The following is a 16,232-nucleotide window of genomic DNA, read 5'->3' on the forward strand; positions in this document are numbered from 1 at the left end:
CCTCACTTTCCATGGCATGCTACCGTTTAACAATAAAAGAGTGGCAATCAGACAAATATGCCACAAAGCTATGTCCCACAAGATTTTAGCAATTTGTGCGTCCAAAGACACCTGGTCCCATATCTGCTCCAGTGTCGGTCGAAAAAAACAAAAAAAAAACGGAAAGGCAAACTCCCTATGTTTGTTTTATTTAAAAAAAATGAGCACAATACCCATTGCTATGGAGACTCTATCATTGAAGGAGAACTCATGCGAAACAGGAACGAACACTTCAATGGTGTGGTCGGCGGTGATTTCGTGCGCGCCTTCCTTGGTCATGGCGGACTCCCGTGGGACAACATCCAAGAATACAACTTCCTATCAAGAAATGGAATAACAAACTCATGATCGTTAAGCTCTATCCCTAGCTAGCTAAAACTCAAGTTCAACTTCATTTGTTACATTCTCCGTCAATGCTCGTTGTGCACTCATAATAAACCCGAACAATATTTAACAATACCACTATATCACCCCTTATAATTAAATTATTTCACTATATATTCATGTATTTTTTATGCCGTAGCAAAACGCACGGGTTCTTTGCTAGTATATCCCTAAGCTTTGAAAACAGTAGTATGTGACCTGAACTTGCCTTTGCTCACATAAACATACCGACAAAGCAGTTCCTGGCTCATACCAACCAGCAGACAAAGATAAATAAAAACAAAAACCGCATGGAACAGGGGTCACACCATTAGGTGGTGGAATCCCAATCACCAACGGATCTCACCATCCATTCTTGTGCCCGTACAAAAGGCGAACATGCATGTGCTAGACCAAGGACAAGCTCTGGTGGGTAGTGAGAGCAGTAGAGCACATATCAGTTGGAGGGTCCAAATCGAAACTAAATGTCCTTCGCAATGGCTGTTTAGCGTCTTTATAGTGGAGACAAAGTGAGCAAACATCCTATAGCAAGCAACATGATCCGCTTCAGGGAAGCCATATTAGAGTCCTTTGCATGGATGGGTAAGAGCAATAGTGGATGGATCAGCTTTATGATGATGACATGAAATTGTTCGGATCGGGATGAAAATTTCCTCAACCCCATTATCTGATGAAAGAAACGGATGTTACAGTCAGTAAGTTTGAAGATGTAGCAGCTATAATTAGGAGGCACCATCTTTTTCATTAGTAGAGTAGATACATAGCATTGTTCTAGGGAACACAAGTCTGAAGGCTCTGTGACCACCATGACATAGTAGAAAAAATTTATCAGTAGTTTTATTTTGGCACGGTATTTGTTACAGGAAGATAATTCTGATGTCTTTCAGGTTGCATTTCATCTTAAATGTTTTTAACTTTCAAGGAAGAGAGTAATCATATGTTAATAGAGATCGAGAAACCATCAATAATACAAAAATAAATTCAAATTACTGAACCTACATTTTATAAAACATATCGCACTGGTGACTGAAGAGTGATGATCTATGGTGTACAACAACAAAAAATCTTGATAAAGACACTTTCTACAAAACAAGCGGTTGGTGGCAACAACCATTGCTACAAAAATGATAACTATGACAGGTTTCTACAAAGCTGATATAGCACCAGAACAGAAGAACACAAACCAATAATCCCAAAACAGACATAAAAACATTGAGTGCAGAAGTGTCAAATATTTAGGCAGGTGACATTAGAGCAGAACCTTTTTTCAATGTCGAATAAAAAATGGCGTCATTCTCCACCTCCATAAGTATCAAAATCAATTTAAGCATTGGAACTGAAATTGAGTTAAACTGGATCAGAGTTTTGATCTCGAAATGAATTTTATTAAACTAAGGCTTCACGAGCAAAATTGTACTGTGCTTATTAACATAATTCCTTCCGTGAATAGAAGACAAATGTGCTCTCCTACAACTAATTTTTGGGACCTTTTGATCAGCCAGCGTCTTCAAGTCATCCAATATATTATTGGTAGCCAACAAGATCAACCTCTGATTATTAGGAGGTTGGTCTATTATTGAATGCACCTTCTGTTTGATATTCAAAACTGTCTCTGTTGGATCACAGTTTATGAAGTAGGTACTCTTGTTCCGCTTGACTCTAATATACATGCTTGGAACCCTACATCAGAGAGAGACTATAATTCCAGCAAATGGGAATACCATGCATATCTCTCTAAAACAAATTTCCAAACTCCATGGGTCTGTCAGAACACCAATTTCCTCTCTATCTCACTATCACGGTGGACACTCTGGAACTCAATTACAAACACAGGAATTGGATCATAAACTTGTTGAACACTTGATGGGCACAAAGAACAAGAGCAGAGGAATAAAACAGAGGAGACAAACACATGGGTTCCAACCCCCCTAAGCAATGGGGTTGCTTTCCTTATTTGCTATGCACTATGCAGCTGCACCGTCAGTCGAAGCTGGGGAGGTTTACACGGAGACCACCCAACTGGCATATATGAAGTTCCGTGGCTAAAACGGGTGCACCAAGGAAGGATGGAACACTATGGGGCAACAAACAAATTCGTTTTTTTTACTATGTCACAACTGAGATGAAACCAAATTTACAAAAGAACCAATGTGGTCAAGTCTATTTTAGATAAGAGTGGATTTGGCTGAGATCCTGAGAAAGGAGAGCCAAACGGACCCAGAATAAAATGGAACAACAGAAGAGGACATTTTCTTTGGAAAACTATGATTTTTTTGCTTGTCCTGTTCACATTGGAGGACATTGAATTTGGCATTTCGAAGATCATATCAATGTATGTGTCGTAACGAACACGTTTTGAATGCTAACCATATTCCAACACACTTTGCCATATCTTAGACAACTTTAATCAAGAGTGGCAAGATTAATTTGTTGTGGACAACAATAATACATACAAGATTAAAGCAGACAAACTTCCATGTACGGTAATAAACTGTCAACTGATTTTCACTGCAACTCTATCCACATAGATGGTACATTAGCTCTTAGGAAAAATTCCTGTCCTGTTAATCGACATAACTTGAACAAATACTATGGTGAAAACCCATCTCACAGATGGGGGCTATGGTTTTTGAAGGGCAGGACGCAAGAGTAAGTGACATACTTTACACTGTCAATCAGGACTACAACAAATATACGCGACAATGACTTCGAAGAGATCCTCCCATCAGCATCCTCTCTTGGGTCAGCCAAGACAGACACCACCACAGATGAAGCCGGCTTATTTCCAGCAAAGCTCTCATTCTCGGGGTGCGCTTTAAGGTGATCAGTATGGTTAGATGTTGACCCTTGTACAGGAATGGCCATGGAGTGTAAAATCCTTCTGGTCTTGACCTTCTGAGATGGGACATTTTCAGTGAAGTTATGTGATGAGTTGGACATAGCACTGGAGTAGACAGGAACAATGCCATTTGGATCAGCCGACGTCGGAGATGTATCAAACTGGAACACTTCAGTGCACATTCCAGAGCTCAACATAGGACCTGCAAAAGAATCATGAAAAAAACACTTCAGACAGAAGCAAAATTACACGAGAGTAATTAAACTGAACTGCACAAAGGCAACTAAAATAGCATACAGTTCTTTCCCTAAACGAAAAAAACCCAATGTAAAGCTACAAGTCAATTTTGCTTAAGTATATATGCATAACTGTACAATGGCAACCAAGATAGCACATCACATATGGCCAATTCAAACACTTCAGAAACATATCATGATACCCAATTAGATGTCACAAAGACATACACAGAACGGCCGGAACATCAGCAAACCAAGGAAAACCATGCTCACCAATGAAAGCAATTACATGCTCTACCAAATTCAACGAATCACTTTCGATTGTGTTAGTCAATTTTTCTAGAGTAATGAAGTTCTTAGGGACAAGTGAAATGTATATATGTTGATCAAGCCCATAATAAAGTAAAACCACATGTTAACACATATACCAAAACTGTATAACTGATTCAAGATGTCATATGTGCCTACTTAGCAATTGTTCCAATAACACAATGCGATGATAAAAAGAATTTACACCTTTGGACAAGTCACCTAACCATATTAGCTCATGATTGCTTAGCTGTGCACACTTCAAAGGGTAACTATTTTCCAAATTGTATACTGACCCTGAAGGAGGCATCTATTAACTAGAATATTAGAAAATAAAGTAATATATGCAAATTAACCACTCCTAAGCACATGCTTAAGCGCACCTAGGAAAAACTCCTAGCGTTTAATTGCACTTAAGTGTGCTAATTGCACTTAAGTGTGTGCTTAGCGCTTTAATCCTTTAGAAAAGGGAAAAGTGGAAGCAAAACACTTGCTCAGCGCTTAATAGAACCTTGGTTTCATTCAAATTACTCCATGTTTTTAATTATTCACAAAGCACTTCATAATATCTCCAAGGAATCGCCACCCTTATGTTAGCCAACTTATTTGCAAAAATGACAATTATATAGTAGTACTAGCAAGGTATAGCATCTAGGTATTGCTATGTTCATGTTCACACCACTAAATGTCACAGTATCACTAACAAAAGCATTAATTCGACATGGCACAAACAAAAGCATTTTTATTTCAAAAAATCAACTGGAGTATGTAGCTTTTCTTTTGTAGCATTCTTACCAGACATTGCTTCGCTAAACCATTGTGGCAGCAACTCATCATCCTCCCTGTATATGCTTCCATCTCCAGGAGGCAAAGCAATCAGTTTATTTGTTATTCTCTTAGCAGACTCCACGACTTCCACGGAATCCAATTTAGCGACATGGCGAGGAATCGCCAAGCCAGTCTCCTCATTCCCTTGGTTAACCGAACTCTTCCCGTCAGAACGAGGCATACGCGAAGAAGCTTTCTCGCTGGCAACAACGGACTTGATAACCAGATTCCCATTGATCTTGACATGCTTCCCGTTCCTCGGAATATACAGCAGTGCCGGGAGTGTCTCACTTGCATTCGGTTGTAGGTTTGTATCAATGCCTTCGGACACACTACTCCGAGGCCCATCGACGGCCAGAATCCGCCCGTGATGGGATTGGCCGAGAACGACGCCTTCTCCGGAATCAGCTGTACCATACATCCTATTTACCGCAGGAAGCAAACACCCGCAGAGCATCGTCAGGAGCAGGAGTCCGAGGAGGCTGACACTCGCAACCTTCTTGGTCTTCTTAGCCTTCTTGGCCGGCGGCTCTGCGCCGGCAGGAGGAGCAGGCTGCCGGGTTTTCAGCCGCGGTATCGGCATAAGTGGGACTTGAGACCCCCGCATGGCGTACGCGGGGTGGATCCACGGCGGCGGCAGAGGGTACAATCCCGGGTACATCGGCAGCGGGGGCGGGGTGCCTGCGGCACCCGTGGTGGCGAGCTGGTGCTTGAGGGCGGCGTTCTCGGCGGTGACGCAGGAGATCCGGGCGGAGAGGTCCGCGATGGTGGCCTGCATGGCCTTGAGCTTCGCCTCGAGCTCGTCCACGTACTGCTTCTTCCTCTGCCGCGACAGGTGCGCGCTCTCCCTGTTCCGCACCAGCCGCGCCCGCCGCTTGTCCTCCCCGTCCGCCGGCTTTCCGTCGTTAGCAGCAGTCGCGCTCCTGGAAGAGGATTCGGAGGACTCGTCGTTCTTCGGGCCGGCTTCCACGCCGGCGCCTGAGGAGGAGGAGGAGCCCCCGGCGGGGGACCCGGCTGAGGAGGAGGAGCCCCCGGCGGGGGATCCGGATGAGGGGGAGGACGGCGGCGGCGGGGACGGGAGCTGCACGTCGTCCGTGGGGAAGAGGTCGAGGTCGAGGTCGAAGTCTAGGTCGTCGAGGTTGAAATCCTCCAGGGCGAAGGCGTCGTCGACGGAGTGCGGGAACTCCGGGAGGTCGTCGGGGAAGGGGAGGTCGGCGAAGAGGGTCGCCTCCGCCATGGTGTGGGCCGCCGATCCGGTCACGGCGGCGGCGGACGCGGTCGCCGTAGCGTGAAGGGTTTGCGATCCGGTGGATGGGAAAGTCAGAAACTGGAGCTTGGTCCGAGTCGTCGTTGCCTTTGCCGTGGAGACGAACCCGCCGTGCCCGGCCGCGTGGGTGACGTGGCGCGCCGGACGCGTCTGGAACGTTCCCGTAATGGGCCTGGGTACCAGGCCGGGCCGTGTTGGGCCGGGTTCGTGAACAGGCTGGGCTTACTTTCGTAGGGTACTAGTAAGGCGGAGGCAGGCCCAGGTGAAGCGGCGACCAGTCCAGGAATGTCGCTTTCACTCGCAGCCCGCCGCCTGCTGCTCCTGCGGCGATGCGCGGCCGGCCGCCGGCTGCTCGGCACGGCGGCGGAGGCCTCGGACGCGATCTACGTGGGGAAGCCGGTGTCCGTGGCGACGCGGGACGAGACCTCGGTGGCGATGCCCATGTCGTTCATGACGGGGTCCGTCGTGGGGAAGCGCTTCTACCGCGACGCCACCGTGCGGCGCGCCGACGACGGCAACGGCTGGACCGTCATGCTCGACTACCGCACCCTCAAGACGCCCGCCAAGCGCCAGCTCAAGCTGCACTCGCGCGCGCTCGCCGTGGCCATCGCCGCCGAGTGGGAGTACCAGGTCCGGATCCCCCATTGCTCCTCTCCCTCCTCTGTTATCCTTCTTGTTCTGTTGTTTGGTTGACCTCAACTGTGACTTCAACCGAGTTTTGAATTATGGCTTGTGTGGATGTATGCTAGCAACTTAACAATTAACGAAATCGTTCGTATGCAAATGGAATGGTTAGTTTGACCTTGATCTCGCAGATTTAGTTTGTTCAGAGCAGTAGCGAATTATGAGAGGATGTCATGATCATTATTCATTTTGTTCTACTATACATTTCAAATGGAATGTATTCAATCTAGGTTTTCATCATACGATTTGAATAGCGCAGCTAATGCGCTGACGCCGTGAATCGCATGACTAAATTGGTTTTAACATTCGTGTTTCTTCATTCTTAATTGTTTCATGCCCAGTTCTAAATTACTACCAGAATGGCTGGTTGACTGTAAAAAGTAGAAGGAAACAAATAAAGAGTAACCAACACCTAGTCCAGGCATGTCATCTTCCAGTGAAAGTTATGCAGATGGGTCAAGGCTGTCCTAGCCCATTTTAGTCCAGGACTCACTCCGTTCCAAATTCGTTGACGCAGGTTTTTCCAAAATAAGCGAACCTACACACTATAACACGTCTAGATAACGGAGGCAGTATAAACTAGCAGTTGCATTTGTGCCGACCAGTTAGTTCATTGCCATCTGTGGAGAATACAGCATTTTAGACCTGAATTTTCACTTCTGATCCCGAGAGATATAAGGGAGGCTGGAAATGAGAAAAAAAAAAGCAAAACTCAGTATGGCCAATGGACAGTCGCAGAGGATCCGGTAGAGCGAGGTAGGGCGGCCGCCATACCTAGAAATTTTCCAATCCTGCCATACACACAGCATATAGGCTGCAGATCTGCTGGTTGCCATGAACGGAAGGTTCAGTCTGTCATCCTGTTGACGGAAAGAAGACGAGACATAGGCCGATCGAAGGAACTGGGCTGTGGGCAGGTTTTGGCTGTAGCGATGGGATACATCTGGTCCTCTTTGCACTTTTTTTAAAAACTTTGTCTGGCTCAACCAAGTCAAGTGAGTTGAGTCGTGAGCGCTCAGCTGTGGCCAACTGAAGCAACTGGCAACAGTCATAATGTTGCAACCGATCAGTACTAGCCTGTTCCAATCTCCAATAGAAAAAAATGAAGAAATGAGAATAGGTATCCCTAACAATAAAAGAAGAATGGTAGGCAACTGCCATCGCGTGGGTGACGCCATTATAGCTACATTGTGAGGAGTAGTTTTTTCTTGCTATCACTTGAATATTATATGCTTTATATCCATCAGTATATTTGTCAAGTTAAATTTTCATTGAAGTGGTAATAAATCGTGGTGCAATCTTCATTTTGTGAGATTTTTTTTATACTTCTATACAATTTTTTTGTGTTGAACTGTATTATTTTCTATTTTTGTACATATGGACTATTCGATTTTGCATCAAACTTTTTCTATTCTATTGACTCCGTCCTACCTCGAAAAATTTCCATCCTCCGCCACTGCCGATGGACCCTCATATGCTGCACTGGATGAATTGAAAGAGTACTAGTAATTAGATGGTACTTACTTAGTTCTGCAAATCTTTTTTTTTTTTTTTTTTTGCATGGCTGCGTTGCTGCCTTCAAATGCTCTCTACTGTAATTAAAAGTTATGAGCTATATCAACTTGCTGTATTTCGTCTGCTGCTCATCTGCCACTGGTACTGAAAGTTCCGTATTGTCATAGGAACAAGATGGAATCCGCCCTTTTACAATGCCTCTTATGAAACTTGCTTGTACTGCATTGGAGAGAGTTCCGTTGACACGAGCGAAGATAATTAACAATTTGATGCAAAGATTCCATCAAGATTTGGTATTTTGCCGCTCACCTGCCGATGATGAACTTACCAAAGGAGTTTATGGTAATGTGTTAACTGTTTTCCTCGTAAGTTGGTTCAGTTATTGTGGTCCAACAAGAATGATCTGGTTTCAGGCTACTTAGGTCCATATAATTAAATTACCAATGCCTTGTGTTATCACCTCTAACATTATGATTTCTCATATTTTCTTATTATTACGTGCAGAAAAACAGAAGGAGAAAATCGACCCAATACTGGACTGGGTCAACACAGAGTTCGGGGTGAAGCCTGTTGTATACACAAGTTTTCTAGGCGGGAAGCAAGATGAGCGGCTAGCTAAGGCTGTAGAAACCGTTTTGAAGGATGCAAATGATCGTGAATTGGCATCTATTGATGCTATGGCTTCAGCAGCCCATTCCCTGGTCATCCCTCTTGCAATATTTAGAGGAAGGTTGGGAGTTGAGGAGTCCATTGAACTGATCAGGCTTGAAGAAGATCACCAGGTGTGATACTGCAACCGTTTATTTTTGTTAATTTTGGTCATTTTTCTTTCCTTTTTGTATCTTATGATCTTTATTCCTCAATATCTCCAGGTCGATAAATGGGGCTTGGTTGAAGGAGGGCATGATGTTGATATTGCTGATCTTAAAGTGCAGATGTCATCGGCTGTTGTGTTTCTTCATCTCTCACGACGACAGTAAAAACCTTTCAATTGATAATCTATGAAATGGTTTCTGTTTGTTTATTCTGTAGCTTGTCTAAACTTGTATGAAGGGTTGTAGAATAATAATAATAATAACCCATGATGGTTAAGATAAAACAAAGCACCAGTATGTGCGGATGTTGAGTTTTGACTTAAATTTAGCTTAATGTTACTAAGGGTGCATAGAAACCCCGAGTCAATGTGAGTTCCAGTGATTCCTGTTTTCTGTGCAATAGCAGAATTGTGGTTCAGTATGATGAAGAGTGTCACAACAGAACATTTTTGCGGTAACTAGTTTTTGGGTGATTTTCTGGTTCAGGATGATGAAGAGTGTCATAGCAGAGCCTTTTTGTGGTAACTATTTTTTCGGTGATTCTGTGCTTCAGTACGATGAAGAGTGCCGTATCAGAGCAGTTGTGTGGTAACTAGTTCTGCAGTGATTTTGTGGTTTGGTATGATGAAGAGTGTCATAGCATAGCAATTTTTGTGGTAATATTTTTTTGATGATTTTGTGGTTCAGTAGGTGAAGAGTGACATATCAGAGCATTTTTTGTGGTTGCTAGTTTTGCAGTGATTTTGTGGTTTGGTAGAATGAAGAGTGTCACAGCAGAACTTTTTGTGGTAACCAAATTGAGATTAGTATGTTGCTAAGAGGGTATAGAGACCCAAAATACATCTAGTGACTAGTGATTTCTGTTTTTTTATGATACTGCAATAGCAGATTTTGGTATGACACTCTTCATCATTATGAACCAGAAAATCACCAAAAAAATTAGCCGCCGCTATTAGCAGTAGGTGCTTGAATGCTTCACTATAAAAAAAGAAACTGATCCTTCAGCCCCTATTAGCAGTAGGTGCATGAATGCTTCACTATCAACGTGTCCGTCGTGTACAGTCGAGTTCGGCGGGAATTCTTCATGGCCGATCGCGTAGCGTGTCATGCTACGCAACTCTGTTACTGGAGCTGCCCATATGCCTGCACGAATCCAAACCAAAACTTCAGAGCGGTCTTCACGACGGCGATTGGCCAAGGATCGGAGTTCACATAGCTGCAGATAATACACTACGTACGTATCTAACCAGATCAGTCAAAATGAGCCAAATACAGCAAGCGCGGGTAAATGATGGAGACGGGGAGCACGAGCCAAGAGATGCAAGCTCGCGCCAGCCTCCCGCGGCCCTCGCCGCCGGCGCTACCGTGCGCGGTGCAGCTGCAGGTCACCGCGTTCTCCGCCGGCATCGACGCCATCAACCGCCGCGACGGCACCGTCAACCGCGGCGTCTACTCCGTCGCCGACCGCCTCCTCCGCGTGAGCGCGAATCCCCGGCCGGATCCTTCTGGCGTCCGCTCCGCCGACTTCGTCGTCGACGCGTCCCGGGGCCTCTGGGCGCGCGTCTTCTCTCCTGCCGGAACTGCTGCTTGGACCCGGCCGGCGTTCCCGGTCGTCGTCTATTTCCATGGCGGCGGCTTCGCGCTGTTCTCCGCGGCCCAATGCTACTTCGACCGCCTTTGCCGCCGACTCTGCCGCGGCATCGGCGCCGTCGTGGTCTCCGTCGAGTACCGCCTCGCCCCCGAGCACCCCTACCCGGCCGCCTACGATGACGCCATGGACACGCTCCTCTTCATCGACGCCAACGGCGTCCCGGGCCTGGACGACGGCGTCTCCGTGGACCTCTCCAGCTGCTTCCTCGCCGGGGAGAGCGCCGGCGGCAACATAATCCACCACGTGGCCAACCGCTGGGCTGCAGCCGCGTCCACCACCAGCTCCGTGCGCCTCGCCGGTCTACTGTCCGTGCAGCCGTACTTTGGCGGCGAGGAGCGGACGGAGTCGGAGCTGCGGCTGGACGGCGTGGCGCCGATCGTGAACCTCCGGCGGTCGGACTTCTGGTGGAAGGCGTTCCTCCCGGCGGGCGCCAGCCGCGACCACCCGGCGGCGCACGTGACCGACGAGAACGCCGAGCTAGGGGCGGCGTTTCCGCCGGCTTTGGTGGTCGTCGGCGGCTTCGACCCGCTGCAGGACTGGCAGCGGCGGTACGCCGACGTGCTGCGGCGGAAGGGGAAGCGGGTGCAGGTGGTGGAGTTCCCGGAGGGCATCCACGCGTTCTACCTCTTCCCGCAGCTCGCCGCCAGCGCCGAGGTCATTGAGGACATGAGGGCGTTCGTGGAGAGCAACAGGGCGTCGTCGTCGACGCCGGAATCCTCCACGCGGTGAACAGAGGCGAGCAAGTTAGACCGCGTTTTCTCAACAAAAAAAAAATCGCGACAGTGCCTAAGCTAGAAAAAAATGGAAATGTGTTCATGGCTACAAATTTGATGTTACAAAGCAATCACAAATTAATTGGGTTCAACTGAACCAATAGCTACACGCTAAATTCGCCTCTGATCGAACTGCGACCACCCATCATTCTGCGGTGAAATGCCTTTCTAGCTAGCGTGCATGCATGGACCATTTATTTTTAGGGTGTGCCTATGTGTAAGTTAACTGAAGGTGCAACTAGAGTTCAAAAAAAAGTGCAACTCTTCAGTTGCACATTTCTGTCAGAAAAGTGCAATTGCACTTTTTTACCAGAAAAATGCAACTCAAAGCATATTTTTGTAAGTGACTTAGACTTAAGAAAATCTCAGTTGACTGAGATATAGCAAAACCGTTATTTTTATTGATTTGTTTTGAGATTCTGTTTTTTTTTGCATTAGTGTCGTATGTGTTGGGATAATTATAATTATCAAAATAACAATATGTTCAAACCTATGTTTTCATTTCGATGAGATCGATCAAACAAGCCCAAAATTTACAAAATTGCGAAATATGGATTTCAAAACATAATGAAACGTTATGACTCAGAAGGAAACCCAATGAAACTTGTTTATCTTGTTTTTCATTATTGTATTTTATGGTTTGAACTCTAAGTCAAATGCTAATTATTTTTTCAACTCTGCCGAACCAAGTTTGAAATGCGATGAAACAAAAGAAACTTAAAAATATCTTCATCGGATTTCATCATGTTTTTCAAAGTTACAATATGTTTTAAAAGTCGATTTTCAAATATTATTAAAATATATTCAATATTGGTATTGTTTTGAAGCTCTCCTTTGGTTGAAACCCAATATTCAAACGGTTTTTAAATCAGACATATGATTTCAAATCCACAAAAAATATTAAATTGTGGGAGGGGGTAGGCTCACACAACATCCGATAAAAAGACAAAAAGCAAGGAGAAAAGAGGGGTGGGGAGCTTTATCTTATCTTACCATTTGATACACCTTTTGTGTTTTATGTTTTCCACTTTGAAATTTTTGAACAAGTAGATCTACATGTCCCTAATACATTGTAAAAAGATGTATATCTACTCGACTACAAATGTCAAAATGCAAACTTAGAACACTAAACTTGTGTGAAACAACGAGATGAAGAAACTCATGGAAGGAAATTTCATATGGTCGATGGTGTGCGGCAAATTTGATAAATTCATCCAAAAAAGTTCAAAACATGAACACGAAATAGACGAAATAGATCTTCAAACACTCGAAGAAACTAAAAACCGTCCGCGAGAATGAACCCGCAACATCGATGCACATTTTTTTTTCATGCAAACCTTATCTCGAATCAAAATATGGGTGAACCAGTTTAGTTAAACACTACTTTAGGATTTGGTTTCCATCTTCTTTTATCCCCCCCCCCCTTTAGGCATCGCTACCAATCACCATGCTTATTTCCCAATTTAAGTTTCTATGCATACATTATGTGATGGGCTACGTTGCACGAGGGGAGGGGCACCCATGCGAGCAACCAAACAGCCACGAGATATTTCTCGAAGAAGCATTGGCCCACATGTCATCAAAGTATGTTTGAATTATTCGAGAATAGTTTAGTTTCTAAAAATACTAAAATATTAATTACTTTAAGGTGTTTGGATCCATAGAACATTATAGCCTTAAAAATTGAAGTGTTTTCTAAACTGTATTTTTTGCATTATTACAAACTTCATTCATGACTTTTTCTAGAAAAAATAAAGTATTTTCCAAAACCATTGTATTCCGTGGCCTTGCACTGAAATACCTTGTTTTCTTAATAGTGTGGATTTTGGAAAACAAAAGCTCCCAAGTCATTAATGCTCCTCTTGAAATGCCGTTTTCCAAGCCAAAGCTGCCATAACTTACAACCCATGTATATTTTCGGCCAAAAGGTCATAATAGAGGTACTAGCACTCCAGGTACAATAACTTGTTTAGGAGGAGTAAATTCATATAACGACTTGTAAAAGTGAATGTTGTAGTGCGCAAACTTGCATTGAGTGAGCAAATAGGTACAAAAGCAATCAAAAGGTGACATGTGGCATTGAAAATTTGCAAAAAGACCCTTGTATGTTTTTATTTTGAACCTAGGACCATGAGATGCCTTACAAGCAGGTCCCACCTATCAGTTGCTTGACCAAATAATTAAGCCCAAATACCACAGCAAACACGCTGCATGCCAATAGACCACGGACCAATTGATTTCATTTGATGGACATTACCATTTATATATTTAAACAGTCGATGTGGTTGTGGCTGCTACGCGTCCCAGCCTCATGTTCGAAACAGAGCGCTCTGATACGTTGCATAATTTTTGATGCTCCATGCTTATTTTACACCAATTTTTATATGTTTGTTTATACTTCGTGACACTTTTTTATGCATTTTTCGGAACTACCTATTGACAAGATGTCACAGTGCCAGTTTTGTTTTCTGCTGTTTTGTATTTTAGAAAAGTTGTACAGGAAATATTCTCGACGAAATAAAAGCCAAACCTCCTATTTTCCCAACGCGAAGACGGAGTTCAAAGCAAAGACGGAGGAGGGCACACCACACTTGGGTGCGGGCCCCTCCCTGGTCGCGCCTAGGGGTGGTGTGGGGCCCTCTGGCGCCCACCGACCTCGCCCTTCCGTCCTGGGACCAGAGGGGACGACCTAGGCAGTGCAACGATTGCACCCAGCGGCTACAGGCAGCGCCGGCGGCCGGCGGGAGGGAGGAGCTCGCCGTGGTGCCTGGATGGAGGTGAGGAGGAATAGCTGTCGGAGGCCTGCCCAGAATGGTTGTTGCCGCCGAAAACATCCCGAGCTCCTGCCACCAGTCACCTCTCGGACTTGCTGCAGCCGGCCACTTCCAGAACCTGTAGCTGCCTGGTGAGGTCCACCTCCTCCTCCCCAAGTAAATTTACCAAAAAATAATCCTTTTTTGCTGTTGAGTGTATAGGCAAGATAATAGATCAATCATGCATGTATGAATCAAAATGTACCTCACTCAATTAATATTTGCTGTGTGCGTAGGCAGTAGATGTATATGAACTTAATGTGCTCATTTTTTTTTTGATTGTTTGTCACTTGCTAACGTGTTGCAGAGCTATCCATGGCCGTGGCTTCTGGTGCTAAGTCAGAGGTTTCGGAACAGAAATCATACTTTTGTACTGGAAGAAATATTATCCAATCTTAGTCTCAGAATATAAGTACATCTGGGTATTGATGATATGGGGAATAGATGAAACTGCAACTATATGCCAGAGACTTGCTTTATGCTTTAGCATCTTGGCCGCATTCAGCTTTAAACTATAGTCTTCAACTCTGTTGTTGCTAGACATTTCTGCTGAATTGATTTCTGTTGTATTGGTCCAACAAGTTTGGTATATTTTTCTTTGTTCCGTGCTGCATACCTGGGAAAACAAATTCACTGTAACTCAACGAATTAAGCATCTAAAAAGGTAAGTTGTCACCTTATTTGATAGCTAATGTGTTCCGTAGGGGCCTGTAAACAGTTGTTATGGTAGAACTGTTCCATGCAACTGTCATTTGTGTTAAAACATGGAACATGATTTTGTTTTGTTCTTTACATAGACTACACAAACATCTCTTTTTGAAAAAAGAGGCTTTCTTGATTACGTCTTGTTGCTGTGCATGGAGATGGAGTTTGCCAATGTAGTGCTAGTGGATTATGAGATCTGAGGCCATGTGCTAACTGCACAAATTATTTTCTATCTACTCACTGTAATTATTTAATTTCTATCTATTCTACTGTGCTAAAAAGATTAGATTTTTATTTGTGATACAAGTCTAGTTTAAACTATCAATAAAGATCATATTTTTATCCATTTATGTTGAATACACTTGAATACATCCATTTGTAAAACCAGTTTTCCAAACAAGTGTTTTGACAAGTGTTTTGGGTGAAAAGGGTTTTGTAGTGTTTTGGGTGGTTAGTGTTTTCACGAAAACACCGCTCAAAACACTCCTCAAAACACATAAAACACGGCACCGAACAGGGCCTAAGGGGGCGGGTCCTTCTTGGTGCAGCGTAATGGGTTGGAGCTCTTAGTCGTGCATACTCCTCTTCTCTACACTTTCATGCTACGGATTTAACCTAGTGTCACTGAGAAAATGTCACAAGTCGATACATTTCTTGTAGTGAGGCTACAGATTTGGCCTCACGGAGGTGAATTGCAACGCACGAGAATTGATCTCGTGGATTCGGGTGATGATGTAGTTATTGTTATGTCATGGTGATAATGGAGCGCAACTAAGCGAGTGTGCTGGGACGCCAAAAGATGGCAGTGGTGACTTGTGGCTAGGTCCATAGAACGCTTTCCACATCTACAGATGGAGAAACTTCATCAGGAGCGTACTCTACAAATGTTTCAAGGTCTGCTCTTGACTGCTAGACCAACAACCTGCAGGAACATCAATGTGGTGTCTTTCATCGACGTCACCAATGATTATTATTTGTTCTTTTTGTGACCATGTAATACTATATTTGGGTTCTGCTCTTCTAAAAGGAACGTCTGCTCGCATATTTTCCTCTTCATGTACCAAAACAATCGGAAATGTTTCAAAAAAAAGTAGGCATACGACATACAAAAAACTCACGTCCTTCTTTATGTCTAAAGACAGGATGTCCTAACCATCCAACAACTATTCCATCTCTATTATCCATTGAGCCTGCTCTCAATAATCCCCCTTTGCCGAATTATTACCAATAAAATCATAAGTTAATAAGTAGTTCCTCAAAAAATAAGTTAATAAGCAATCATCTAGGTGATGAACTATGTTATGAATGCTCTATGCATGTGAACTATGTTGAGATTTAGATGGGTGGTGAACTATATGTTAAGGCCTCTACATG

At 44.3% G+C, this 16,232-nt stretch overlaps 3 protein-coding genes and 1 pseudogene across 3 annotated transcripts; 2 read left to right on the forward strand and 2 right to left on the reverse strand.

Annotated features, from left to right (window-relative positions):
• Positions 1-1,032: 1,032 nt before the first annotated feature.
• LOC124678360 lies at positions 1,033-2,093 on the reverse strand (annotated as a pseudogene).
• Positions 2,094-2,902: 809 nt separating this feature from the next.
• Positions 2,903-5,872, reverse strand: LOC124678359 (bZIP transcription factor 60-like). The gene is made up of 2 exons (XM_047214262.1): positions 4,603-5,872; positions 2,903-3,464 (listed from the first exon to the last, which is right to left on the reverse strand). The coding sequence occupies exons 1-2, from the start codon at positions 5,870-5,872 to the stop codon at positions 3,031-3,033; spliced, it is 1,704 nt and encodes a 567-aa protein (XP_047070218.1). The 3' UTR covers positions 2,903-3,030.
• Positions 5,873-6,187: 315 nt separating this feature from the next.
• On the forward strand, positions 6,188-9,283 carry LOC124673496 (ATP synthase mitochondrial F1 complex assembly factor 2-like). Its single transcript, XM_047209569.1, has 4 exons — positions 6,188-6,532; positions 8,269-8,443; positions 8,606-8,883; positions 8,974-9,283. The coding sequence occupies exons 1-4, from the start codon at positions 6,188-6,190 to the stop codon at positions 9,079-9,081; spliced, it is 906 nt and encodes a 301-aa protein (XP_047065525.1). The 3' UTR covers positions 9,082-9,283.
• Positions 9,284-10,203: 920 nt separating this feature from the next.
• On the forward strand, positions 10,204-11,315 carry LOC124678823 (probable carboxylesterase 18). The gene has a single exon (XM_047214674.1). The coding sequence runs from the start codon at positions 10,205-10,207 to the stop codon at positions 11,294-11,296; it is 1,092 nt and encodes a 363-aa protein (XP_047070630.1). The 5' UTR covers position 10,204; the 3' UTR covers positions 11,297-11,315.
• The last annotated feature ends 4,917 nt before the right edge of the window (positions 11,316-16,232 follow it).

The sequence above is a fragment of the Lolium rigidum genome, chromosome 7 (genome assembly GCF_022539505.1).
Source record: "Lolium rigidum isolate FL_2022 chromosome 7, APGP_CSIRO_Lrig_0.1, whole genome shotgun sequence".
Classification (NCBI taxonomy): domain Eukaryota; kingdom Viridiplantae; phylum Streptophyta; class Magnoliopsida; order Poales; family Poaceae; genus Lolium; species Lolium rigidum.